This window comes from Pseudomyrmex gracilis, unplaced genomic scaffold (genome assembly GCF_002006095.1).
Source record: "Pseudomyrmex gracilis isolate BER0280 unplaced genomic scaffold, ASM200609v1 scaffold_296, whole genome shotgun sequence".
Classification (NCBI taxonomy): domain Eukaryota; kingdom Metazoa; phylum Arthropoda; class Insecta; order Hymenoptera; family Formicidae; genus Pseudomyrmex; species Pseudomyrmex gracilis.
The window spans coordinates 106,115-133,245 of NW_018020880.1; the positions used below are offsets into that span (position 1 = coordinate 106,115).

General features: G+C 38.9%; 3 protein-coding genes across 4 annotated transcripts in view; 2 read left to right on the forward strand and 1 right to left on the reverse strand.

Annotated features, from left to right (window-relative positions):
• LOC109859867 (extracellular matrix-binding protein ebh) overlaps positions 1-10,317 on the forward strand; it is a 40,974-nt gene extending 30,657 nt beyond the window's left edge. For both annotated transcript variants that reach the window (XM_020438526.1, XM_020438527.1), the window contains exons 6-12: positions 107-757; positions 1,085-1,525; positions 3,582-5,003; positions 5,831-7,200; positions 7,758-7,855; positions 8,194-9,313; positions 9,440-10,317. In XM_020438526.1, coding sequence (XP_020294115.1) covers positions 107-757; positions 1,085-1,525; positions 3,582-5,003; positions 5,831-7,200; positions 7,758-7,855; positions 8,194-9,313; positions 9,440-9,457 — 5,120 coding nt within the window. In that variant the 3' untranslated portion in view covers positions 9,458-10,317. The remainder of the gene's footprint in view (positions 1-106; positions 758-1,084; positions 1,526-3,581; positions 5,004-5,830; positions 7,201-7,757; positions 7,856-8,193; positions 9,314-9,439) is intronic.
• A 110-nt stretch (positions 10,318-10,427) lies between these two features.
• Positions 10,428-13,931, reverse strand: LOC109859868 (xyloside xylosyltransferase 1). The gene is made up of 4 exons (XM_020438528.1): positions 13,671-13,931; positions 13,051-13,507; positions 12,471-12,944; positions 10,428-12,321 (listed from the first exon to the last, which is right to left on the reverse strand). The coding sequence occupies exons 2-4, from the start codon at positions 13,477-13,479 to the stop codon at positions 12,115-12,117; spliced, it is 1,110 nt and encodes a 369-aa protein (XP_020294117.1). The 5' UTR covers positions 13,480-13,507; positions 13,671-13,931; the 3' UTR covers positions 10,428-12,114.
• Positions 13,932-14,257: 326 nt separating this feature from the next.
• LOC109859865 (RING finger protein nhl-1-like) lies at positions 14,258-23,724 on the forward strand. Its single transcript, XM_020438525.1, has 10 exons — positions 14,258-14,863; positions 15,000-15,139; positions 15,404-15,564; positions 15,674-15,793; positions 15,903-16,124; positions 20,935-21,089; positions 21,174-21,403; positions 22,222-22,562; positions 22,715-22,782; positions 22,885-23,724. Exons 1-10 carry the CDS (start codon positions 14,763-14,765, stop codon positions 23,105-23,107), a joined length of 1,761 nt encoding a protein of 586 aa, XP_020294114.1. The 5' UTR covers positions 14,258-14,762; the 3' UTR covers positions 23,108-23,724.
• Positions 23,725-27,131: the final 3,407 nt, after the last annotated feature.

A 27,131-nucleotide genomic window follows, 5' to 3' on the forward strand; every position in this document is an offset into this window, starting at 1 on the left:
AGAAGCACTCCATTTTTTGATTCGGGTACTTTGATGTATCAAAGTATCCGAATTATGTACCGAAAGTCTTTTCAATCAATATCTTTTCATTTTTCATTTTGTCTAGCTAACTTGGAGGAGACGTTGGACTTGTCGCTGTCGCTGCAAGACTATCATTTGCAAGAAGTGACTCTGTACGCGAAGCAAACCGGGAATCTACGTCCGACGTTAAGCACGCAGGACATAATGGCGCTTCAGAGACAGGAGGAGCGGCACCGGCAGCAGACCAAGCAGAGCGTGTTCGGCTTCATGTTCAAAAAGTCAAAGGAGAGCTCATTGAGTACCGATAGTCTCGCGGGTCGGAGCGCGTCGCCGGCTAGAAGCGACGAGACCGCGAGAAGCGCCAGTCCTCTTCAACCGCCGGCACGACCTCAGAGGAAAAAGAGACCGGCCCCGAAACCGCCGATCGACGCTGTGCCCAGCGCTCAGGATGCGTCTTCTGGAAAAGACAGTGGCAAGGACAAAACGGTGATCAATCACAGTCGCAACAGCAGCGATAGTTCGGGATATCACGAGGCCTCCGTGCTCAGTGATAATCTAGCCGACTCGGCCGCGAGATTGCCGGAAACATTACCGAGGAGAAGCAAGGCGCCCGCGATGTCTGACGCTACCAGAAAATTGGCACAGACCTCGCAGTCCAGCAAGAGTCTGGGCAATCTGACGGCGACCGGCGCGACACTGAGCCGAGGAATCAGCAACACGTCGCTAAGTTCCACCGGTGAGACATTGTTTTCAATGAGATTTCATATTGTTATATATATACGTGCAAATAATCGAGTAGATTGTTGTTTTCTTTTTCTAAATAATATTATTCGCAACTAAGCAAAATTTTTTTCTTTCATGTTGTACACACGTGCGCAAGAGGCAAACGGTTTGTTTTTTTTTCACCGAACTAGTTGCACCAGTTCAGAGTTTATCTTTTTTGCTCTAAGCGCGCGCGCGGAAGAAAAACCATAAAACTCTGAACTAGTGTGACCAGTTCAGCGAAAAAGAACAAACCAATTGTTTTCAGTCGCGCAATATTTCAGTCAACGTGTTTGCGCAGGTCTTCGAAAGAAGAGAGCGGCTCCTCCCCCGCCGGCGCCCAGACCGCTTTCGTCAGCAATTTCCACTCAGGCTTTGGAACGCATTGTCGATTCCGAGGAGTCGCTAACGTCCGACATGGATCCTTCGAAACCGTCGTCGGACATTGGCGCGCCGTCGAAAGCTAATTCCGACATCGACTGTCCTAAGGCTAATTCCGATATCGGTGTCAGCACGCAAGCCATATGTCAATTAGATTGTAAACCAAAGCCGAGAGCTGCAACGCGTGAATCCGACGGCAATGTCGTCGGACAAAACAATGTCGCGACCAAGACAAACACCGAGGCGAGGTGTTCGAGATCAGACTCGGTCACCTCTGATCTTCCTAAAACAGACGCGGAAGCAATCCCGCCTGTAGAAGCCGCTCCGAGAGTAGAGCACGCTAGAGTAGCAGCGAAGAAAGGTAAGCTAGAACATAGCGCCAGTTTTTCCAACGCTTTGTTCCGTAGCTCCGGAACACGAGACCTTTCGAACAATTGTCGTCAAGTCGGTGAAGGAACAAACGCGAAAATTAAAACGTCTCGCGCCGCATTACATCCGGAAAATCATAATCTCTCGATGACGGAAAGATTCGAATCGCGCGCCGCAACTCGAACGTATCATTCGCAACACAATCGTTCTGTGAGCAAAAATTCGGCAAATAACATTTCGTTCGGTATCGCCGCCAAGAATCACATCGACGACGTAACGGGTTATCGGACATCTCGATTTTGTCTCGAGAAGTCTCGAGATTTCGCGAGCTCGCAACTGGAACGCGAAAATTGCGAAAAATCCGTCGCGTCGTTTTTTTCTAACGGCGATCGCGCAAATAAACAATCGACCGAAATGCAAACGTTAGCGAATCCGAAAGACGCGAAATCGAACAAGATCGTGAAAAATGTGGAACGCCGAGTATTGGAAAGCGAATATAATTCGAGAGTATCGCGCAGCGACGGCTACGTTTGTTCCGATAAATGTCGAAAAAGAGGTTTAACGCATAGCAAGAGCTTTCAGAGTAACGCGAGAAAAATCAAACCGACGAGTTCCGTCGAAGCGTCCGGTTTGATCGCGTCGCAAAGTTTTCGTTCGAACTATTCCAAAACCTCATTGAAATCGGCCATTCGTTCTTCGAAATCAGATAAAACGATCGAGTCCTCGATAATTTCCACCGAGGAACGTTGCAATTCGTCGAAGCCGTGCGCGGAGAACAATTTGTCCCCTCCGCCATTGAGCAGTTTGCACATATTCGCGATTTCCACGACACCGTTGGATATTCAAATGGCGCCGATGGATTCCACGTTGAGCGATATCGACGAGCTACCCTCGCTGCCAATTATAAATCATACCGAGAACAAATCGGACGAGAAAAAGTTGAGCATTTTGGAACCTCCGCCCCCTGGCCTGGTCAGTCGGCAAGAATCGAACGAAAGCTGGAATCGGTTTCTGAACCAACTGAATTCGATTCTCGAGACCAGAGCTGGCGAGTTTGTTTGAAAATTAACGTACAATGTTTTTTTTTTTTTTTTTTTTAATATAACGTTGTTTAAAACTTATTTAATAACTTATTTAATAAACAGTCTCCTTCACCGACTTGAACGAATGCTACATCCACGTTAGTTATCTGCGTTTTTTCAATGAGCTATTTTGCAAATTGTTTGAAAAGTTTTTTCTCGAAAAAATTCTGCATCCTTTGTATTTTTTATGCACATTAAAAAAAAAAAAAACTTGAGATCCACTTGGCTTCTGACAGTTACTGATTATAATAACGAATTTGAAAGGAAAGAATGCGAAAGACCTCTATTCGTGTTTCTTTTTTTGTATTTTATCAAACAATATACAGCACTTCCCGGCTAATAATCCGATATTTCGACCTTTCTCATTAAAAAAAAAAAAAAAAGGTTAATCATAAAAGTTCACCGTTTTGTGGCGTTTTGTTTGTTGTGTTACTTGTTTGTTTTTTTTCTCGTTCATTTTTATATTACAGTTGTTTCTTCGTCATTCGCGAAGTTAAGTTGAAAAATCAAACTTTGTCACACGCGCGTTTGCAAGTCTCTTTCGTTCTCTTTCTCTCTCTCTTTGTCGTTCGTGCAGTTTCGCGAAAAATAACGAACCGATTCCGAAGAAGGCGAACGATCTGAGCTTTGTTTTTTTTTTCAAAGCACATCCGATTTTTTGGTTTCACACCTGGGAAGTACTGTATTACACACATCTTTCGGAAGCAAAGCGAATCTCTGACGCACCTTGCATTTTAATATACGATAGAATATACGATATTATGCACCGAATAAGAATTTGTTTTGCACCACGGTTGGGATTTACATCTAGATGTACAGTACTACGTTTTTTTACATCTTCTCCACATAGTGCATATTCGAAAATCACAGTTCGCTTTATATATACATACATATATATATATATTTCGCTAGCTTGTATCTTCGGTGACGGTTGTGTGTTTTTTTTTCTTTCTTTATCCAAACTAGTTGGAGAACTTGCACCCCTTCCCTTGCCTCGCAAAGTTAATGTGGATAAGGTTAACGCCTCAGAACCCCCGAAGGCTCCCAAGCGTAAAGTAGCTCCGTCTTTGATACCGCCGAGAATCTTGAACACGGAAAGCGATAAAACGAACGATTTATCGTGTAACAACAACGACAAGATTTCTGAACACCGCGGCGCTTCGATTATTGCCGCTAATGCGGTATCGATGAACGAAGATCTTGTCGCGCGTATAAAAGAAAATAAGAAAAACAATCGCACGTCTTTCGGCGAAGACCAAACAACAATGAGCCAAGAAAAAGAAGAAACATCGAACATCGTTGAAAATAACAACACGACGCGCGAGGCGCGTTTGAGATCGATCGATCAAATTGGCGAAGTGGAGAGCGATTTGGAATTGTTACAGAATTACAACGCGACTTCTCGAGACTCAACTCGCGCCGATGCCGAAGAGATAGATTTTAAATCGCGAGACGAGATTTCGAATAAATTCACTCGAGAGAAGGAAATATCGGACGCTGTTGACGATCGCAAGAAGAATCACGAGGCGACGAATTCAAATTGCGAACGAGATATCGGATCGTGCTCGAATTCCGCGGAATTAAATGCGTCGTCAACGGAAGTACTTAACGTTACTCCCGAGATAAATTTCCAAAATATCGATTCGCTCGACGAATGTGAGAATCATTCGGATGACGCGCTCATTCCGTCGAGTATAAACGACAGTTGTAAGGAAAGTGTAACCAATGCGGAACGCGCGACCGAATTGAAGAAAAACGAAGAACAATCGAGTCCGGTTGAGCATCGGCGTGCTTGTCAGAGACCACCCAGAGCGCCGAGAAGAACGGCTACCGGTCGCAAGAAGATCGAAGAAAACGTCGAGACGATCAAATGCATTCGTCCGAGAGACGCGACGATAAAGACCGATCACGAGACAAACAGAGAACCGTGCACGGTAATTTCCACTATACCGAAGTGCGATTATCTCGATGCCGCGAAAGAAGACGATGTTTCCAATAATATCGCAAAACAACGCGACATTGTGGAAAATGTTGAGTTGCGCGCAAAAAAACATCAAACCGATCGGGACGAAGATTCGAGTCGCGACGCGAAGATCAATCACGTGAAACGGACGAAAGTGGCGCGAAGCCAGTCCAAGTCGGACGACTTCGAGACGGACTCGTCGACGAGACAGAAGCGTTATCTCACCTCGCCCTCGGAGAAGATCGCGCACGCATTGAATCTGCGCGTGCCCGCGCGCGATCCGATATCTTCGAACGCGACGGAAAAGGAACGGGAACAGGTTGCCGGGAGACAATATAATTCCGCTAATTGTAAAACGGCTTGTTCCACTACTGCGAGGGACGAGGATGTAGATAGGAAAGAGGCGGGCAGTGGAGTAATTACAGGTGCATGTCATTGTTCTCTACTAACATTCTTACTACTTAAAAAAAAACAAAACACTGCTTTATTATTCACCCGCAAAGTTTTATTTATTTAAAAACTTTCTTGTTTAGTTCGGGCAAGTTTGAACCTATGTGCAGGATGTTGTGCAAATAATTTTAAATCAATGTGATTAATCCAAACGTTTCGGTTTATTCTATTCAAACCATCTTCAGTGGAATACTGAAATTTACATTTGTTTACATTGGAAATATATTTTTATACAATTAAAATAGTTTTACAAAGAATTGCAAAGAGTNAATGTACCTTTATTTGAACAATTCCTCCTGAATTTTCATAGACGAAGTGTAAATTAAAATTAAAATTGTCGTTGTCAACAAGAAAGTTTTTAATTTCGTTAAGAACCCGAATAAAACAACATCACAGATTTTATTTATTTATTTATTTTTTTTTTTTTGAGTTTTGCGTGTTTTTCTTTTTTTTCTTCTGCGCACCATCTTGAACTCGCGCGTGTGTGTAAAGCGTGTGTATATTTTGTCGTTATCTTCGCCGTTTGTTATATCTATATGTTCAGACTAGACGACAGTTTGATGTTCTTTCCCCTTTTGCTTGTGAATATTTGCTATCTTTCTTTTATAACGTTTATAAAAAATAAACCTCTTTTGGATATATTTGACTTGTATGTTATAAGATTAATTTCAGATTCGCGTATATATTATTTATATTTGGATCGCGGTTTCGCGCAATTGTGCGTTTCGACGCAATTTAAAACGAGGCAATGTCTGTGACCGACTGTTTCATTCTGTTTTTTTTTTTTTTTCATGTATCTCAGCAACCGATTCGATTCAGAACATCCCGTCCGAAACCGAAATACTGCTGCAGAAGGTGTCGGACACGTTGTCGAATGTTCTGCCAGTTCGCCCGGCGGCGCCGGAAACATCCTCGCCTGTCGAGACGAGTAGTTACAAGAGCGCGTCTGTGCAAACGAGCGACGCCGTTATTCCCGAGCGTTCCGCGATCAAGACGGAACCCGTCGGAGTAAAGGACGAATCGAGCGACACGTACAGATCGTGCATCGAGTTTTCAATGGAGAACGCCACGTTGAACGCCAGCACGCCAAATATGACCGCGACTGACTCGCAACAAGACACCTCCGATTACGTGTCGGCGATGGGCGAGGATCTGTCGATCAGCGACTGGGAATATCAGCTTCCCGCGCCGCCGAGCGCTTTCCGCGATTCGCATTCGCCCGTCATCTTCGACGATTACGATACGCAGAAGTCGGTGAAGGCTTTTGGCGAAGAAAAGCCGGTTGCGAGTCCGGCTTCGAAACCGGTCGACGCGACCGATAGCAGCGATAAGAACGTCAAATCGACGACGAAAGTAACGAGAGCTGCTTTAAGCGAAAAGATAAATTCAACGAACGAAGCGGAAATTGAACAGTCGGCGAACAAACAGTCTGTCGTTGGCAAGCAAACGTGCTGCGCGGTTTCTCACAAATCGACAGTTAAGTCTGATTTACGGAAGGACGTTATTTCGGAATTGGAAAACAAAATAGAACACGGCGCGTTGGCGCAAACTGTTGTCGCGAAGGATTTCGATCGTAGATGTAACTTCGCCGCGCCAAAAATAGCACCCGTGGACAATACTCTGTCCAACTTTACCATTACCACTTACACCAAGGAGAAGAGTCTGGACATTTTCGAGGAGGAGTCCAATGCGAGAAACTCGGACGAGAGATTTCTCAAAACGTTCGCCACATTGTCGAGAAGCAACGACAGTCGCGATAAGGAAAACGCGACGAGAACAACGGCTTATCTAACTAACGGTATATCGTTCGACAAGAAGACTGCGATCAAGTCGGACGAAGAATTATTCAATAACTGCAAAACGGAACCAAAGACTCGTCATCAGAACGCGGAGCACAGATGGCAGTTGTATAACGCGTCAAACGAGAAAACGAATATCCAACGATCCAAAAGTTACATATCGATGTCCAATAACTCAAGATATCAAGCGGAAGTGCAAGAGATCGAGAGAAAGCCGCGGATTGAGATTGACGATATGAAGAAAGCCACAAGCATCACCGATTTGAACGTCGACGCGTCGAGAAATTCGCGCGATGAGAAATTCTCGCAATATAGAAACGACATATTGAGGCAGGAAGAACCTACCAAAGAAAAACAATTGCAATCGTTACAGGTAATTCAGAATTTTGTCTATACAGGGTGTCTCATAATGACCGTATCACCGCTCGTAGGCAGGTAGAAGGGATTATTCTGAGTCGAAAAGTCTTGAACCATTTTTTTCTATTACATATAATATATATATATATATATATATATATATAATAAAGGAGTAATTATTGAATAAATTAAGCCAATCAGCGCCGACCTTTAGCCAGGCGCACGTCAGTGAGTCGCGCGAAGCGCTCACGCATATCAGGCGCGTGGTTCACTGACGTGCGTTCGGCTAAAGGTCGGCGCTGATTGGCTTACTTTATTCAATAATTACTCCTTTATCATACGTAATAGAAAAAAATGGTTCAGGACTTTTCGACTCAGAATAATCCCTTCTACCTGTCTACGAGCGGTGATACGGTCATTATGAGACACCCTGTATATACAAATATACTAATACTTACTTGTAGCATAGCTGATTATCTTTTTTGTTTATGATGTTTTTGAAATTGTCGATTTAATGATTTTAATTTTGCGTTTGACACATTTGATAAAATGTATTTTTATTTCAATACGTAGGTGCTAAAGAGCATTTTGCCGCAGTTGAAAAACGCTCAACAGTCGGAAGAAAATACGTCCAAAGAATACGGTAACGCGTTATCAAACGAAAAAACAAGGTGAGTGTTTTTAAAATATATTTTGAGAGATCTCGGACATTGTCTTACGTCCGTTTTCATCATCTCCGATTAAATTAATCGACCGATTATTCCATTGGAATTGCCAGTCGCATTATTAATCGTTTAGCAGAACGGATCAATCACGATTGATACTTAATCGCCGATGAAGTTAATCGGAAATGGTAAAAACGGGCGTTAGTTTAAAATTATTGTTTTGTTTCCTTTCCGTTGCTTGATTGTTTTATGAGATCTTGTCTTATATTTGAAAACTATCTGTGTAGTTTTACATAATTTTTCAATAATATAAACCCAATTATTTTCAATAATATACTTTTTAGATACGAGTCTAACGAACATTCGAACAGATCGAGTGTATCCTCGACATACGAATCTCGCGATGGGGAATCGGAATATAAAGAATTGCCGAGAAAGGAAAATGCGAAACGTTATACTTACACCGGTCCGCCTGCGATCAGTTTGGGAAGCTGGTCGGAAAGACCCAGCGTCAACGTTCAGATCAAAATGGACACTGATTACAAACTAGGAAGCAACAATGCGAGGACGGTTGTTAATATTACCGATTCGAAGAACAGAGATGACGTTACGAATTACGTCAGCGGGAATAAGTCTTCGACGAATAAAAAACTGGACGAGCCCGTGAAGAATTTGGTTGCGCACACTACGTCAAATTTTCAGATACCGTTGTCGAATCGCGTTGATGCGTCGAAAATCGAAGACAGACCGGTCGTGATGGGAGTCGAGCTGAAGAAGACCTCGATCGAGACAAATTATCCGAGGGAAACGTCGAGAACCAGTGAGAATGAAATCGACGCGACGTTAAATTTCCAAGAACTAAAGAAAACGTTCGGTCAACAGGTTAATTTGAGACAAAAACCTAAACGCGTCAATATTAACAGACAGTCAGCGGATTATCATCATGACGTGCAATCAGATGGAATGGAAAAAATTGCTGATTCGAAGCAAAACGGTTACGCTAAATTTGCGAGGTCGTACGAACAAAATGACGTTTCGTTTAAGAGTCAATCCCTGCCGCATGGGATTCAGCAGAATTCACGGACAAAAAAATTCATATCTGTCAAAGATATCAACGGAACAAGCCAGAATATCGGTTTCCACAATGAAACGTCTTTTAGGTATAATGTCAACAACGGTGTGAAAATTAATCCACCGATGCCCGTTGTCAAAGGATTCAAGATACCCACCGTTGATTCCAAAACGAACAACAATCAAGTAAATTACAATCACAACAGAACATCGACAATTGACAGTGCCAGCAGAAACGTACAGATTCCCAAGCCTGTAACCGCACCAGTAATAACGGGAGTCACATTGAAGAGTGTCAATGCGAGACCCAATTCAATGCCAGTCCAATTAGATTCTAGAGATATGCTGTTAGAGTCCATCCGCAATTTCGGCGGACGTGAAAAATTAAAAAGTGTAAGTATATTGCGATACAAAATTTCACGTAGAACAACAGAAGGATTTATATAGAGAGAAATTTAAGTTATTTTTTAAATTACTTTCTGATAACTAATATGTAACATTTAAATTTTTCTGTTTTAGACCGCTGAACGTTACTAATTGCGCACAGCTACGGTGAAAACATAAATTTGAAACTTAACAAAAGAGTTTTTGGAGCAAAAGTAACATCAAGATTTTCGAATTTCCTTTTCTCATTTTTTTTCTCATTAATAGATTAAAATTTAGATTATTTTTTTGTGTTATTTTGTTTTTAAATAATGAAAGTTACGTACACTATGTTTACAAAAAAATGTATGTGCAAATAGTTTTGAGAAGAAAACACTTTGTGTTTGTCAGAAGTTAAATCCTTAGAATAATTTTGAAGAAGAAACGCGCTTTTATTTACAGATAAAATCTGCATTAAGAAAGATTTGTGATGTTTTCGCTATTTTTTATTTCTGTATAAAAACCACAATTACAAAATATTAATAGTCGACATTGTAAATCGCGTTCGAAATTTGTGTTATCTCAGCGTACATGTACTATTCTATCCGCGGATGTATAATCGTTTAAAAAAAACAACTCCAATCGAATATCTGATCGCTGGATTAACACGTTGATACGCCGCGTGTATATAATGTACACATAATATAAATGTACACAGAAAAATAAGTGCAACAAGTGAAACATTGTTGCAAAATGATGGAAAATGTACATAGTATTCGACATTTGTTTCATCGCAGAAAAAGACACAGGAAATGTTAATTTTATTTACTTGAATATAGTCATCAACTTGATATTGCTCATTATAATAATTAACGTGTGCGTGTATGTGTTTGTGTTTATGTGTGAAAGAGAGAGAGAAAAATTGTGTGAATGTGTGTTCCGAGAGAAATTAAATTATATTCTTTAATTCGAGATAGGACCGTCCGATTCTAGCTTTGGTGCGGCGATTGTGCGTTGATGATAACAAAAAAAAAGGAAAAAAAAAAGAAATATAAATACCAAAGTTAGTCGTGAACGGATCAACACTAGTACTAATAGCGACTTGAGTATACTAACACGTTCTAATTTTTCGCTATAAGTTTCTATCAACGGGACCAAAGGTGATATCATATTTTACGTATCGTACAACGAATTTAGGGTTGTAGAACGTTACTGCGCTAAACATGAGATAGTCCTAAATCTGGTCAATTGAGTTAACGATTGGACATGATATAGATTTATTTATACTTACATAAGAAAAAAAGCGAGAGAGAAAGAGATGGTTAGTTTTAACATGTTGAGTTAATCGTCGCTTTTCCTATCACATGGACATTGTATGAAACAATTGTATTGTAGCAAATATGTTCAAATATAAATTAATTTTTCGTTGGCATTACAGATCTTGCGAAACGCATTTCGTTATGTTTCGGATTCTTTCCTTGCGGCATAATTGTATTTTTTTTCTCCAGGAGGAAACTAAAACGTATGCAGTTAATCTTTTTATTAATAGAAACGCTTATATATAAAGAACTGTAATTTTTATTTATTTTCCTCTAAAAAAAACATTGTTTAAAACATTGGTATAAAGTATATACCAGTATTTTTTCTGAAGTGAGAACAATTAAATTGTCCCTCAAAGAGCTTCAGATCACAGATGTGTGTGCGTGCGCGTATTAAAGAGTCATACACACAACAAATCTACATGTGTTCACTATGTATAAATCTTATTGTGCTATCAATTAATTACTAACTTGTGAGTTTACTCATTTCAGTTTGCAATTATTATAAATAATTTCTTTTTTATATATATATAATGCACATCTGTTACATACGTACGTTAAATATCACCATCTTCATAAAACATTTATACGTAATGGTAATCATAACGTATACACATAAATGTCAATGTCAATAGCACCTGTGTTTTTTCGACATTAATATGTTCCGCGTCAAATCTTTTTTTTTTTTAGCAACTATGCTAAAATATATGCAAAGTAATTAATTAAATCTACAAAAAATCTACTAATTCGTAATTAAACTACTTGATAAATCCCATTAATATATATATACATACATGTATAAAATTATATATTGCCACTGGAGAAAAAACGTGAAAAACAAAAAAGTGCAACGAGAAACTACTGCTTCACAGAAAGCACGATAGATCTTGAAAATATTATCGAGCATTATTGCACGGACTCTTTCATATATGCATATACTTACATTGTAATTAATACTGTTTTAAAATTGCGCAAAATACATATTGACACATTCTTTTTGTTATTGATACAATTTGCTCAAGAATCTTCTGCCGATAAGTAAATGTAAAAACTTAATTCAAAAGAATAGAAAGATAGAAAACGGATTATACACTTTTTCCTCCTTTTTACTTATTGTGTTTAACACTTAATCTACGGACCGGTTGTGCGCGCGCCTTTTGCGTAACGCGGGCAGTTTTTTTCGCGTGCAAGAAGAAAGTTAATAGTTTTAACTAAAACATTTATAAAATTATTTAAATTTTCAACACGGATCGCAGAGAACAGACAATTCCGTGATTCGCAGATTAAGTGTTCACATACGAACGTTATTAGAAAATGTAAATTTATTACTTAACATAAAATAAACGAATCTAATCTTGCTTACAAAATTTTCTAACCATTTTCGCTAAAAATCTTGTTTCGAAATTCTTTGTCTCTAGATTCATACTTTAGCACCATTTTTCTTTAAATCTACAAAATTGGAAGAGCATTTTCTTGTACTTTACGAGTTATCGCACGTACCATAAAAATTGTTTAATCATCAGGTATAGGAGTATTGCAATTTCCGTGCCACAGTTTGGTCTCTGAATTACACTCCGAGTAATTAGCAAAAATATCCGCATAACCACGATCGCGCCACCAAGTGCAAAGTTGTCTATTCCAGCCACAATCAATTGTATGAATAAGTTCCGGCTTTTCCATACCTAGAAGCGTGTAAAAATCCTGATCACCCAAGTGGCCCTGTAACAATTTATCACTTTTAAATAACGCGTCTCAACATTTCTCTTGTTTTTTTTTTTTAAGAAAACACTGAATAGAAAATAACTAGAAACTAAAATTATGCGACTTAAGAGAAAAGAGGAGGATCATCATTATATCAATAAACATGCCTTGAAGTTATATTTTTTCGTCATTGCATCCACACTTTTCTTACTGACGGTCTCATTGTATATGCGTGAGTTTCGCAATCTCTCCAAATTAAAAAGCACCATTCCACTATTGTAGCCGGGATATCCGCCTTTGTGACGAGGCTCACCGAACATTGTTGTTGGATGTTTGCTGCGATATAAGTACAAGACGTGTCGATAAACCGGAGTGAGTTCCGAAGCCAAACCAAACAGAGCTTCCTTCCCGAAGTTGTGAAACTCTTGAAACAAGTCTTTAACGTCTCGACGAAATTTCGTGTCCGCATCAAACATGGCAGCAAATTTCTGATGAGTGGGCGCAATTCTGTGCAAACCCAGTGAAAGAAAGAACAACGCGTCGGAGTAATAAGTTCCCGGTTTGCTGCTGAAGTGTGGTGACATAACTGATATTATGTCCTCCAGTTGTACAGCCAGTTTATGTACATCATAATAAACTATCTGAACACAAGTGAAAAACAAGAAAGAATATCTATTACAAAAAATATTCATGTAACTATATAGAAAAAAAAAAAAAAAAAAAAANAAAACCAAATCACACATATACCTTCATAAACTTTCCCGTATTAACCATAACATGTTGGATAACAGCCTGTGCTATATGCCGACTGTCGTTATCACTTATTACATGAAAGACAATATCTATAGTGGTCGATTTGAGTAAGGAGTCTACAAATATTTGAAATTTGCGCTTCATGGGTGAGTTTAATGTGACTTTGGTGAAAATGCACCAGATATTGTAATCGCTCGTCTCATTGTGTAGCAAAGTGCTCACAGTAGTCGAGGACGTATAATTGACCTCGGTGGAATACTTGGCTGATGTTAGGGCGGTTGTAAGATTAACCGGACCTGCATTTTGCGCTCGCAGATTATTGGATACGATGCCTCCGCCATTGGACGTCTGATAGCAGTAGAGAATTACCAAGAGCAGAGCTAGAATTGTCAGCTTCAACAACACCTTGCGTAACAAGGGCATTTAAACCCGTGTCTTTTAATTTTCTAACCTAAAACACAACAAATCTGATGATAATACGTAGAAACAAAAAACGGGACTCTTGTGAAGTACAATCAAAGATATTTGAACTGTAGTGCTTTACGGATTTTATATTTTTTACCATTTGTTTATTTACTTATTTGATGAAAAAGAAACAAATTTATTTCACTCACATGAACACATGATCAGCAGCTGTTTTCGTTACCGCGTCATTATATCACCTGATTCGCGTGTCTCGTTGAACAATATAACGTAACACAAGGCAAAATGTTGCGAATCATTATTTTTTCAAAAATCTCACAACAAGAACAGTGGCACGACGCCACTGTCATGGTCGATTTCAGTCTTGAGTTTCGATGATTCTTTTATATATGGGAAGCGCATTTGTCAGCTTTTCAACATGTATGTCGCAAATTCGGCTTCTGGAGCTTCGCATTTTTACCGAACGAGGTCTCAACAGGATCAATTCGAAACTGCGATTCGGATTGCCCTTGTGTGAGGGTGGGGGGCTGCATTTTTCTCTTATGACGAAACTTGCAAAAATATGTTACTTATAAATTTGCGAATATACGGATATGTGTAGATACACTTCGAGTATCTATTTCCGCTACTTTTGACGAATTTTATTAAGAAAAGTCGAATGTATGTGTATTTAAAATTGTTTTATATCTTATCGTGTGATTGCGTCACTGATGGCTGCGAGATAAAGTAACCGAAATATATTTATTATCAGTTTCGAATCGCACGTTGAAAGTGATAGTACATAAAATATGTTTATCGGATTTTTTTTTTCACATAATATCGTATAAATAATCCATGAAAAAAATTCTGTGAATAATCCGTTATACTTTGCGTAATGTGTGTGAAAAAACTTTTTTTTCAACATATCAGCGCGTTTTATTTTATCGCTCGCTATATGTGTAATTAAAGCGACAACTTGTGTGACACGTGGAATTCTTGAAACTAAAAATTGTGCGCGAAATTTTATATTATACACGTCAAACACACAGACGTTGCACGTTATGTGTCTGATTAATCGATGAAAAATATGTTATTTGAAATATAAATTGCAACACGAAAGCGATATTTTATCGACACCGAACAAATGCAAGTGCTTTTAATGTTTTATAAAATTTAATCGCGCGTTTCGAAAATCGCGCGATACGAAAAAGTCGAAGAGAACGAAGAGAAGAAAAACGAAAAATTATATAATTTCAAACGACATACTGTCGCACATAACACTTGGAAAACAACAAAGGCGAGAGATGCAAAAAAAATCGAAGATTCTGCGGTCCGCCTCTATTGGCAGAAAATCGACAGAAGCGAGACCTTCCACGTCGAAAGAAAAACACACAAATCGCCGCAAGTATGCAGCAAATAATTTTATTCTACCGCATACGTACCGCTACGTACATATATATATCATTATGTCAAATATTTTATATAATATATTACAATGTTGCTCCAATTAGTTTTTTATTGGACAATTTACTTTCTAACAGGACAATTTCGTTTGGCGCTATTTATGGATCGCGATGTGTAGCGTGCAAGAGCGAGGTGCAATCGCCCAAAATGATGAGATGTCGTCATGTATTTTGTCTACAATGTTTTTCAAATCGACTTATAATATCACATAAACAAGGTACGGTAGAAAAAAAGAGAGAGAGAGAGAGATATCCGTGCTGTTTTTCTACAAAGTAAAAGTTCATATAAATCTAAGTCGTATAATTTCTAAACAACGTTGATAAAGTTTATTTAGAATTGTTTATTTAGAATGTTATCAATAATGATGTATATTTTGGAAAATTTAGAATTGTCAACGCGATATTTGGATTATTTCTCGTTTGTGAGTTTGAATTTTGTCACGAGTTATTATGCGACAATTGCTGTGGTGGTTTTGTTTTAGAGGGCGGTCGGACGTGTCCGATCTGCAATATAGCGGTAATAAACGACGCAGCAAATACAAAGAGCGCAGTCAGCTTCGCGCCTTTACCAACAAAAATACGAAATGAAAATTGCCGTATTTGCGGCGAGACTTGCGTGACCAAATGCAAACATTGTAAACGCGTGAGTAATGCAGCAAGCAGTATTTATTAAGATATTTGTGAAGTAAAAAAAAAAAACGGAATAATATATAAAAAGCTATTAGAGAATTAACACGTTAATATTCTCACAGAGATTTTGTGATGATTGCTGGACAAATCATGTTAATGACTTGAAAGACGAGATAGCGAATATAAGCGAAAATCTTGAGACATCAGCGATCAAATTCGAAGACAAAATAAACAATTTTCGAGTAAGAATTCAATATTATTGCAAATACCGTTTAAAACATATTGAAAATTCTTCGTGCAAAGCGTTAATTACAAAACTTTCTAAACACAATGAACTTGATTTCTTACCAGGATAAAGCGAATAAGATGAAAGAGTTCATCGACAGGGACATCGAGGCCAAAATAGCGGCACTTGAAAAAAAACGACAGGATCGAATGATAAGGGTAGAAAATATCATTGTCGCGGGCGAAACACCGGTGAACGATATTAAACAAAGAATGAGTAAAACTCAAGCGGAATTGAAAGAACAGCGGGAAGTCACGTACGATTTATTATCCGATAATGAGAAAAAGGTATGATCGTTTTTATTTAATTCCATTTCTATTGAGTAAAGAATAAAAATTTTTCCTAGAAATTTATCCCAAGTTGCAAGACAGAGACCGAGAGAAATTATCGCATTACTGTTAAAATATGGTTTATTCCTGAGAGAGCCGCTCTCTCTCTCTCTCTCTCTCTCTCACTCTCCCTCTCTGTCTCTCTCTCTCTTTCTCTCTCGATGAAATAAACTGAAATTTTTACCGTCCTCTCTTGATGTTATTCCTCCCGTTCTCCCGGCTCTAAAATCTGGACCAGCGCCGTACCTGTCCTGTGCAGGATGCCTCACAGTATTGATTACTTGAGAAGAGGAAGCACACGGAGAGGAGAGGGAGGGAAGGGAGTGGATAGCGAACATGTGGGGCTGGCCGAGGCGAGAAAATCGGTGGCGAGAGATCTCCGGCCAGAATTTTCATTATTTTTTTTGCGAAGTGTCAGTAAGATAAATGAAATGACGAAATCGAGAACGCTATCGATAAAGCGAGAGAACATTTGTAATAATGCGTTCAAAAACTTGCGAAGAAAATTTCAAGTATCAAGAAAACATGACGTTGTATGAAATTGTTGTTGCGACTTGCGAGAAACTTTGACAGTAAAATATCAGCGCGCAAGCCGCGAGAGAGATCTCGAATTAGCCAAATTAGATTGCGAAACATTACGGAAAACTTACCGGTTTTTCTGATTTGAAATGTCAAGAAGTCGCATTCACGCGTAGACGCGGGATCATGCGGGCGTTAAATCGAGTAAAAAAACCGGTGGCCACGACGAGAAATAAGCCGCAAAAAATGAGAGAAAAAGAGAGAGAGAGAGAGAGAGAAAGGGAGAGAGAGTGATGCGATGGGTGCAGGTTCGGGGCGGATTCGCGAACCGATAGGACCTAACCCGGGATAGCAGGAGGATAATGGTGTTGGTGTACAAGGCACAAGCAGCCAACGTCTGTTCCTGACAGCCCATTACCACTGTACAAACGCGAGCACAGCGGTCTGGTACGATGGCGAAAGCTCTTCTGAATCTCGTCTCTTTCTCCGCAACGTGGCTTTCCTCCTCCTCTTCCTCCTCCTCCTCTTTCTCTTCCTGCTTCTCCCCCTTCGACCCCTTTGCGCTCTGTCTCTCCTCGCTATATTCGTCTCTCTCTCTCTCTCTCTCTCTCTCCCTTCCGCCATTATCAAGGCATCGAAGATCTCCAACCCCGCGGGAGGAAGTAAACCGGATAATGAGATACACTCGTGGCTCGGTCGCCATTCTATCGTTCTGTAGAGAAACAAATATGCAAAATTTTCGCAGTTCTATCTTTCCTTTATCAATTTTCTTAAAAAAAACCCAGAAACAAATTAATTTATCGAATTAATTTTTTTTCTACGTTGCAAGTTTTCTGACAGAAATTGTATTATAAATTGTATTAAAAATTTTGCTCTTTACGATCTTTATTTATAAAGTTTACAAAGTTCGGTTAAATATCTTTAAATAAAAAACTTAAAGAGACTTAAAAGATGATCTACAATTTACGTAGGGAAAAAACTATTTTAACAAAACTTTTCAAATACATCTTACGGGTAGGTAATCGATCAATTGATGTTTTTGACCGACATTAAAAACATGTTTTTATATTTCCAAGCGTGCGAACTGAAAAAAAAAAAAACAAAAATCTATTCTGCCATCTCTCTCCCAGCGTGCCGCGTAACATTTATTAATAACTCGTTTTATATCGCTCTTGCGGCGGATACAGAAAGCGTGTCCTGAAAAATGTTATTTTGTTCGACACGCGAACAAATCGATCGCGATTCGATTCGGCTCTTCATGTCGGTGAAGAATATCGAAACGAAAATGCTTTCAGTGCGCTCTTCAAGGCGTTCGGGCAATAAAAAAAAAAAAAAGCAGATTTCGCAGCTCATACACTCGCATAGGATCAAATCCTGAATCAATTCGCTGTATGTTCGGCTTGATCTTCTCTCTCTTTCTTTCTTTCTCTCATTTTCCCTTCGTCTCTTCCTCTCTCTCTCTTGCGGGGGTTGGTTCGTGGCCACGCCCGACACCCTCGCCAAGCCACGCCCGCCGACGAGCCCACATGCATATATATACACACAGAGAAAAACACACGCGCGCACACATAGATACATAGCCCCAAGGCTCTGGTAGGGCCCAAGGGCTAATAATTCACGTCACGAGCACACCCTACCATAAAGAGTCAGCTACAGGCACTGGCGGACATATATTCCGCAGCGGCGGCATAAACGCTATCCAGTTGCAGTTACTGTTAATTACCGATCATCTTTTATAATTTATTGCCGCGCCTGCTTTAGCGCGAATTCGCCCGAACGCACGCGGAAAATCCGTCGGATGACTGACTGGCCTGACAATTATGTAACGCACCGTCGGATCATTCGCTCCGAAATCATTCGGTCGTCAATATTGTCGTTGCATAACGTTTGTCAATCAATCGACGATTCAGTAACTGATCCGATTGCGAATTCACCTCAACTGCCATATGTGTAGTTTTTGCGTTATTAAAAAAAAAAAAAACTCAATTTCAAAGTGTGGTTTTTTTAAAACGAAATTAATAAAAATTATCAGAGATAAAAACGGGGAAAAAATTGAAAAGAACTTCGAAAGAAAGTTGATCACAAAGCGAGTTAATTGAATTTTACATGTCAATTGTCGTACGCGCGCGCAAAAAAAAAAAAAAATAAATGTCGACGTTTCTCGCGATCTGTGAGATTTTTCTCGAGATAAGATATGGAAAATCGGCGATAATCATTTAAAATCAGTTTATACATCAAGAACATACACGTATTTTCCCTCTCACCTACTCACTCGAGGGACGACGCAAAACAACCGAGATATGGTTCTGAATTGCCGGTGGCTAGTAGTTGGCCCCTGAAATTAGCCACAGTGACATATTGAAGAGCGGTACAGCGTCCGAATCCCCCAAGACACGCGAGAGATCGGAGTTCCCTTTTCCGTTCTGCCCCCGTTACTCCCCCTCGAGAACGACACAAAGCCGCCGGTCTGGGAAAATCAACTGACGCGTAACTAAACGGTGTATCATTAATTCCGACGTGTATGTTTATATCGTGCTGGTTAAAGAGCGCGCGTAACACACGTAACCTCTGTGTGATTGGGGGGAACCTTCCCCCCCCCTTACCCTGAATTTTTAGACTGGCTTATTTGCGCGCGGAGTCAACTCGAGCGCGACGGCGAAAATTAACCGCGCACAAGTTATCAATTTGAAATAAAGAATTTTTTAATGAAGATTCGCAAGTACTACCAAGCCATATAAAGACGCATGATATTGCACATATTCAGGAGAGTAATAATTTATTTACTTAATTAGAGACTGAACAACAATTAACGACCTTTGCTTTGAAATTCTCTTCGGTAAAATGTCGTTTGTTAATTACGACTTGGTCTTTTATTAACAAACAAATTATTACGCTTGCAACATCTTACGTTAAAAAAAAAGCTTTTCACTTATTTATCTAATTAATAATGTTCGCGCCCGCGTCTGACACTTTCATTAGCTACTAATTATCTCTTATAGAGTTTTCAATCGATCGCGCGTCATCCGAACATAAATGTCCAAGAAAATCGCGTTGTTGTTCTTCGCTCATTATTCTTTCGTCGATCGCTCTCTTCGTGTTTCATCGAGATCGGACGCAGTTCGGTGGTTCTCATATCGCCGCGCTTGCGAGGAAATGTTTTGAATCGTCCAACGGAGAGATGTCGATTCTTGGGTGACCAGTTTATCGGCACGCGTTCTCTTTTCTCTCTCTCTCTCCTCTTCTTTTCTCTGTTCGTCTGATTGGCGTGAAACGTATCGGCGTACCTAAGTGTCGCGAAAAAACGACAACAGAGTTGCGCTTTGTCGCTTCGTTTTTTGAAGTCGAACGTTGAAATGCGCTCTAAATAAACGATTCGACGAGAAACGCATAGAGAGAATATAAATATGACACAAGAATAAATATAAATTTACATCGTCTGGAAAAAAAAAAAAAAAAAAAAAAAACAAGAACTTATCTCGAGAAGTAGCGAAACTCTGTATTTTTAAGTAGTTAAAAAAACTAAAACAACAAAACGATTACTGCGAATTAACATCTGTGGTTCTAAAGCAAAACCGAAAGAGCGTGACAGAGAATGACATTTTATTCGTTTGCGCGCATTTTCCTGTAAGTAATTTTGATTCGAAAATACGAGAAACGCGATTCCAAAAAATTCCTCGTCAGATTACGGTATTGGCACAAATCGCCGCAGCAACATCATCGGTCCGTCCGTCGGCGCAAACAGGCTTTAGACCGCCAAGCCTATTTAGTACACGTGTCCTCGCACGTTGAATCGCGGTGATCCTCCTATTCGCGATGATCAAACGGTCAGGACGGAAAGTACAGGAGAGAGAAGGGCCCCCGGAATCGGCACAAAGGGCTCGCACGCTTCGACACGTGACTGCACGAACGAGGAGGGGGAGGGTGCCGACTTCGGGGGTATCGTAAGTGCCAGAAAGCGACGAAGCTTCACCGCTCTCTCCTTTCTTTTTTTTTTTTCGTTTCTCTTTATGTCCGGCGATTGGCCGCAATTTAGCGACGCGTCGTTGCACATCGCGCGGAATTTGCGGCGGAGAAACGTGTCAACCGCATTGCTCCGCATATTATTTCAATTTCGCTTGACGAGATTTCATCAACGAGATAAATAACATTGAAAAAAAATCTTGATTTAATTGGTCCTCGCGTTTTTCATTGATCGCGCATTTCTTTAACGCGCTGATGAGAATTTAAATAATAATCGCGTTTGTTTAAGGTGAAAACGTTTCTGGATCTGCAGCAAAAAGTCGCGGAAGTGATAGCGGCTATCTCGATTTGGGAGTTGGAACTGAGCGACGTAGAAAGAGGACTCGGGAAAATTAACGTGCGCGCGAAATCATCTAACAAGGAGAACGTTGGATTTTTGTACAAGTAAGTACATCATACATAGACGACATATAAAACGACGAGTTGATTTTGCGTTGTTTCGTACGAAGAAAAAACTTGATGCGACAGGCGAAGAACCTTCACACCGAAAATTGTCATGAACTATAACACGGTACAACGGCCGTCCGCGTTAGCTATTGACTGTTGGAGAGATAATATTATCGTGACCTGTCCAGGCTCCGGACAAATTGTCATTTTCGACAGGAAGTTCAAAGTTGTGCGAAGGATTCGCCACCAAGAGATGATGGCGCCTCAAGGAATCGCTTTCGTACAGGAGCAGGATGAAATATACGTAACAGGTTTTAAACATTTAATTCTCTCGAGTTTTTTTTTATAGTTATTTTCTTTTTCTTTCTCTGATTCTAAAGAGTAATCTGTGTAGTTCTAGATTTTAACAAAAATATCTCGATAATCCCAATTTATTAAAAACATTTATTTTAAAAGCGAATAAATAATTACAATATCTCAACGATCAATGGATATATTTATTAAAAAGAAATAAATAATTATTAGACATATAAATATATTAAAACCCTTTCAGAACAGGGAAAACATTTTATTCAAAACGATGATTTTATAGTAAATAACAATGAAGTAAAACTTCAGTTTTTGTGTCACAAACAACTTACACAGAGCTCAACGTTACATTCGTTTGCATTCAAATCTAGAAGTGTTTTCTCTCGCTCCTGTAATACAAACAATACATTTTTTTGTCCTGTTGGATAATTTTCATATTTTTCACTATCAGAAGGAAAGTGTTTTGCAATTTTCGATGTTGAAAATTGCAAAGCATGATGGAAATAGACGATGACACATATCTACATCAAGAGCCTAATATAATAAAAGTGAATTAAGCCATAAAATGATTAAAATCGTACTTTATTCATTAAAAAATATTAATTCATTCTCGAGATATTCGAGTTACTGTATACGCTGTTCTGAACCAATTAAACGTAAATAATTGTCAATGTTTTAAGTAATTTTAAGATATGTTTTTAAATTTAATTAATTTCTATAACATATATATATATAAATACTTTCATATTTTTCTATATGTCTGGTCATTGAAACGCTTGTTTCATACGTGTTTGCATAATTTTGGAACTCTTCTCGACAGACAAGTGGAAACACTGCATTTTCGTGTTCGATCACAAAGGCGAACTTGTCCGTCGTATGTGCAGCAAAGGTTACGGCGAGTCCGAATTGCGCTCGCCGGAAGGGATCACATTACACCCAGAACGGAACGTGCTCTACATCGCCGATACCGGAAACAATCGCGTACAGGTTCTCGAGAAGGACGGCACGTATTTGGACTGCATCGGGCCCAAGAACAAACAACACGCGAATGGCACCGTCAGATCTTGTAAAAGCGGCCCGAGTCAATTGAATCAACCAACGGACGTGGCTGTCACGACCACGCGCGTGGTCGTTGCCGATTCCGGCAATCATAAAGTGAAGGTAAAGTGAATTTTTCAGATCTTTTCTCTGATCTTTTAATCTTGAGGAAATAAAAAAACTTACGAATTTGTTATCTAATTTGTTGTCGCAAATGCTAAATATTAAAACTATTTTTGTGTACGTAACGTAGAATTTATTTGTGTGTTGTACAGATTTTCGATCAAGATGGACAACTTCTTCAGACGTTCGGTGGTATTGGCACAGCGAAAGGCTTATTTAGGTTGATATAAAATTACAAAATTTTTTTATCGTCTTTCTCTCTTTTTGAAATACTTTTATATAAAGAAAACAATGTGTTAAAAAAAAATCATCATCTACACAGATCGCCCGAGGTGTTGAAGATCGACAAAAAGGGAAACATCATTGTCGGCGATGCTGGAAACGGAAGAGTGCAGATTTTTTCTCAGGACGGTAAATTTCTGCGGGTGTTGGGCGCCAAAAGAACTCAGGGTCACAAGTTCGGATGGGTGTCCGGTTTGTTGGTGATGAACAATTACAGTATTTTAGTTTCCGACAGCAAATCTAATCTGATATATTTATTTTAGCATACCAATTTTATAATTTTGTAGATTTGCAACTTTTCATAAGATAAATATAAGCGCAAAAATTACGTTCATAAGTTTTTGCCCGTTAAAACTTATTTACCGCGTATAAAATAGTTTAATAATGAAAAAAAGAGAATTTCAAATTTTTTTTTTTAATTCTGTTGCTAACTATTCTGAAAGATAATGGCCACACGTTTTGCGTAAATGCGCGAAAGCACGTTGTTAGTGCGATACGCAGTAATATATCGCACAATAGCGCGCGATTTTAATCAGCCATTTGCAAATGTGAACCAACTGCAGTTGACATAGCGAACATGTTACATAATAATAAACGTGTTATAGAATGTTGGATGACGTAAATTATGCTGTAAATAAATCCGATGTCTAGGTTTTGCGCGCGTATAAATGAAGCGTGACTACACACAAAATCATCGTAATACAAGAGTGGCATCTAAAGAGGATAGATAACCATATAAATATTTTAATGTTTCGCTAGCTCTGCTTGTGTCGCTACACACACACCGTACGATAGTTGTAGATCTTTTTTTAACTCGTATTTTAATTAATTTTAAGTAATTTTCTTTGTAAACAGAAACTAAATAATGTATAAAGTAATTAATTACGCAATTCGATAATTAATTTAACAAAATTAACTCGCGATATTTCACAAATTATGTAAATTCATTACATCATGAAATCAATTTCAATTAGTACTTTTTACTACAAAATGCGTACCTATTTTCTCTCTCTCTCTCTCTCTCTCTCTTTTCTCTTGTAGTAACACGTAATTGCACAATACACACCAAGATTCTGAATCCGCAAAGACCAATATAACGCGGTTCGTTAGACAAACAGGATCGAGAATAAATGCGATGATGTTTGTTTTTCCCAAACCGCGTTTCCAATCGCAGATCAAACAACGTCGCGGCGGTGCGGAGGCGCCGCTCTCATCCGTTCGTTTGACCAATAAATAATTTCGCAAACAAATTGATCCCCCGGGACTATAAACAGATACTTAAAGGCACGCGCATCCGTGACCCGGCGAATAAATTGTCTCGGCACGAGTGCGACGGTAAATCGCAACGTCGGACAATAAGAAATCGTTTCGCAACAGCACAGACCCCTACTGTGAGAACCGAAGTGGGCCCCGCGGCGTGAAATCTCTATTATTCCGGGGGTCGAGGCGACTCGAGAGCACGCGTTCCGGACCCGTTCGGCGAACACGCGCGTGTATACGTGCGTGCGTACGCGTACACCAAGGGGTAGCGCACTGGCGCTGACAGGCAGGATAGTCGGCCACACAGTCCTCGCCCCTCGAAAATAATGTAATCGCGAATTAAATGTTTGCTCCGATATCGACGATCTTCAGATACCTCTTCGCGTTCGAGGAAATCCAATCTGGACTGGAAGTTTTATTTTGACAATCGCAGGACAATCACAGACCGGCCTGTGTTACGCAATAATAATACTCTCGATTAGACGGTGCAACAAAATTGTAGGATAATGATATGTAATAATTTTTTTTTTCTATTGCTACAGAGGAGAGCGTAATTTATTTTAAAAATATTTTATAAAATATTTTAAGAATGTGAATTGTTTACTCTTTTGTTATAAAGGAGAACGGGATAATGACGCTCATTTAAGAAAATTTATTATTATCTTTATGCTCAATTGGTTTTTCATCGAGTATATCTTTTATATCGTCACTCCCTACGTATAATCCCGTAACTCCAAAACGCAAATTTTAGAGGAGAGCAGTTTAAAAGTATAAAGCTTCATAAGTTTCCCTATAGTTAGGGATCTTTCGGTTTCAAATTTGTACCTTATTTATGAATATTTTTTTTAAATATTTGGTGACCATAAAGAACATGACTTTCTAAGTGTCATTATGCAATAAACTGAAAATCCCATATGTGACACTTATGTAATTATACGTAGGGAGTGACGATATATATACAGGGTGTCTTAGAAGTGATGTAACATCTCTCGTAGACAGGTAGAAGAAGTAAAACTGAGTCGATAAGTTCTATACCCCATTTTGCTAGATTCGCAATAGTTACCGAAATCTTAATTAACAAAGATCCGCGAATAAGCGTGCGTCGGGCTGTCTTACGCGCGTAGGACAGCCTGGCGCGCTTCGCACAATTACATTTTAATATGTATATGTTATAGTATATGCTGTTATATTAGCTCCTCCCATATGCTGATACGGATAACACCGTAAGCACGCGAAGCGCACTGGGCTGTCTTAAGCGCGTAAGACACAGCCCGATGCATGCTTATTCGCGGATCTTTGTTAATTAAGATCTCGGTAACTATTGCAAATCTAGCAAAATGGTATAAAACTTTTTGACTCAATTTTACTCCTTCTATTTGTTCACGAGAGATGTTACACCAATTCTGGGACACCCTGTATATATTTTATATATAGTCAAAATTTAATTTATTCGTAATATATGAAGATCACAAGAAAAGAACTTGAGATAATTCATATTTTTGTAATTTTAGAGGAAAACGATTTTAAAGTTCGAAACGTACATGTATTTCTCTGTTGCACGTTTTATAAAAATGCTTATATCTCGGAATTTATCAAGAAGTTTTCTCTCTCGCTTGGTAAATACTCTATTTTAATTATCCAATTATCCTTCTTTATTATCAAATAACATCAAAAACAGAAAAAAAATAGACTTAAGTTCTTCTCCTCTGGTCTTCATATGCATAATACTACGTTATTTTAAATAAATTGTACATGAGAGAGAAGTAAGACATTAAATAAAAAGTAACATATATCATTCTTCTTAAGATTCTTATACTTGAGGTTTGGCCTGCTGAGTGCTGTGACCCCATTCTCTTCCTATAGAGAGTAGAAAACTTATAAAAAAACTAAATAATTTTGTTTAAGTACTTACGAAATATTCAATATGTAAAATACAATAAAATAGTATTAAATGTATCAAATGCATTAAATAAAGTATGATTTAATGTAAACATTTGTTTGTTTGAGAGAAGGCCAATACGAGGAAAATACCAGATGTTATTGTAAAGAACATGTATTTATTAAGAATATGAGCATACGTTTCGATCCTGGTTTTGGATCATCTTCAGTGGTAAACTGCAGTAATAGAATGGTCATATTCTTAATAAATACATGTTCTTTACAATAACATCTGGTATTTTCCTCGCGTATCGGCCTTCTCTCAAACATATTGAAATTTTCACGGGGACTCAACTACTCACTTTTGTAAACATTTGTATTCGAAATGTATTTTATATTCGACATTTGTATTCGAAACATATTTATTTAACACATGTAATTTGAAAATATATTTGAGTACATTGCGGTTTTCTTTCTTTCTCACGCACGTGTGTTGGAGCGCGAATGATACGGAGGGAGAAAAAGGTAGTGCATATATATTCAGAGAACGAATTCTCGGGTCCCCATTTTTCTCTCAGACGCGACAAATTGAGATAAATAATAGTTTGCGGAGAGACAAAGCTCCACTTGAAATTTGTTATGGTGATACTCGAACCGGCACGCTCCCCCCAGAGTAACTGATGACCGATACGCGAATAAAAATGATACTCGAGTTACATCTCGACGCTGATGATCATTCGACGCAAGCGGAACGCGATCCAAAGTTCTCAAAGTAGTAAATTCGACGATTTAAAATCAGTATGTAAAAAATAAAGTTTTTATTAATTTTTTTAACCCGAGAATAGGATGGGATGTACATTACTTTAACAGTAAGTAAAAGTGAAACCCGCTTTGCGTCTATCTACGTTTTATTAAATATCAATAAAGCAATTTTTAACATGTACAATAACTTGATTTTAAATTAAAACAATAGTTTTTAAATTGGAGTAATACACATCCGAAAATAACTTTCAAATTAGAAACGCGACAATTCTCGGGATAAAAAAGTGCCTGTACGCATAATTTCTCATAACAAATCGAAATATGCAAATTGAATCCGTCCGCGAGGATCGATCTCTCGCGACACAAAAGGACATTGCGGTGACAAGG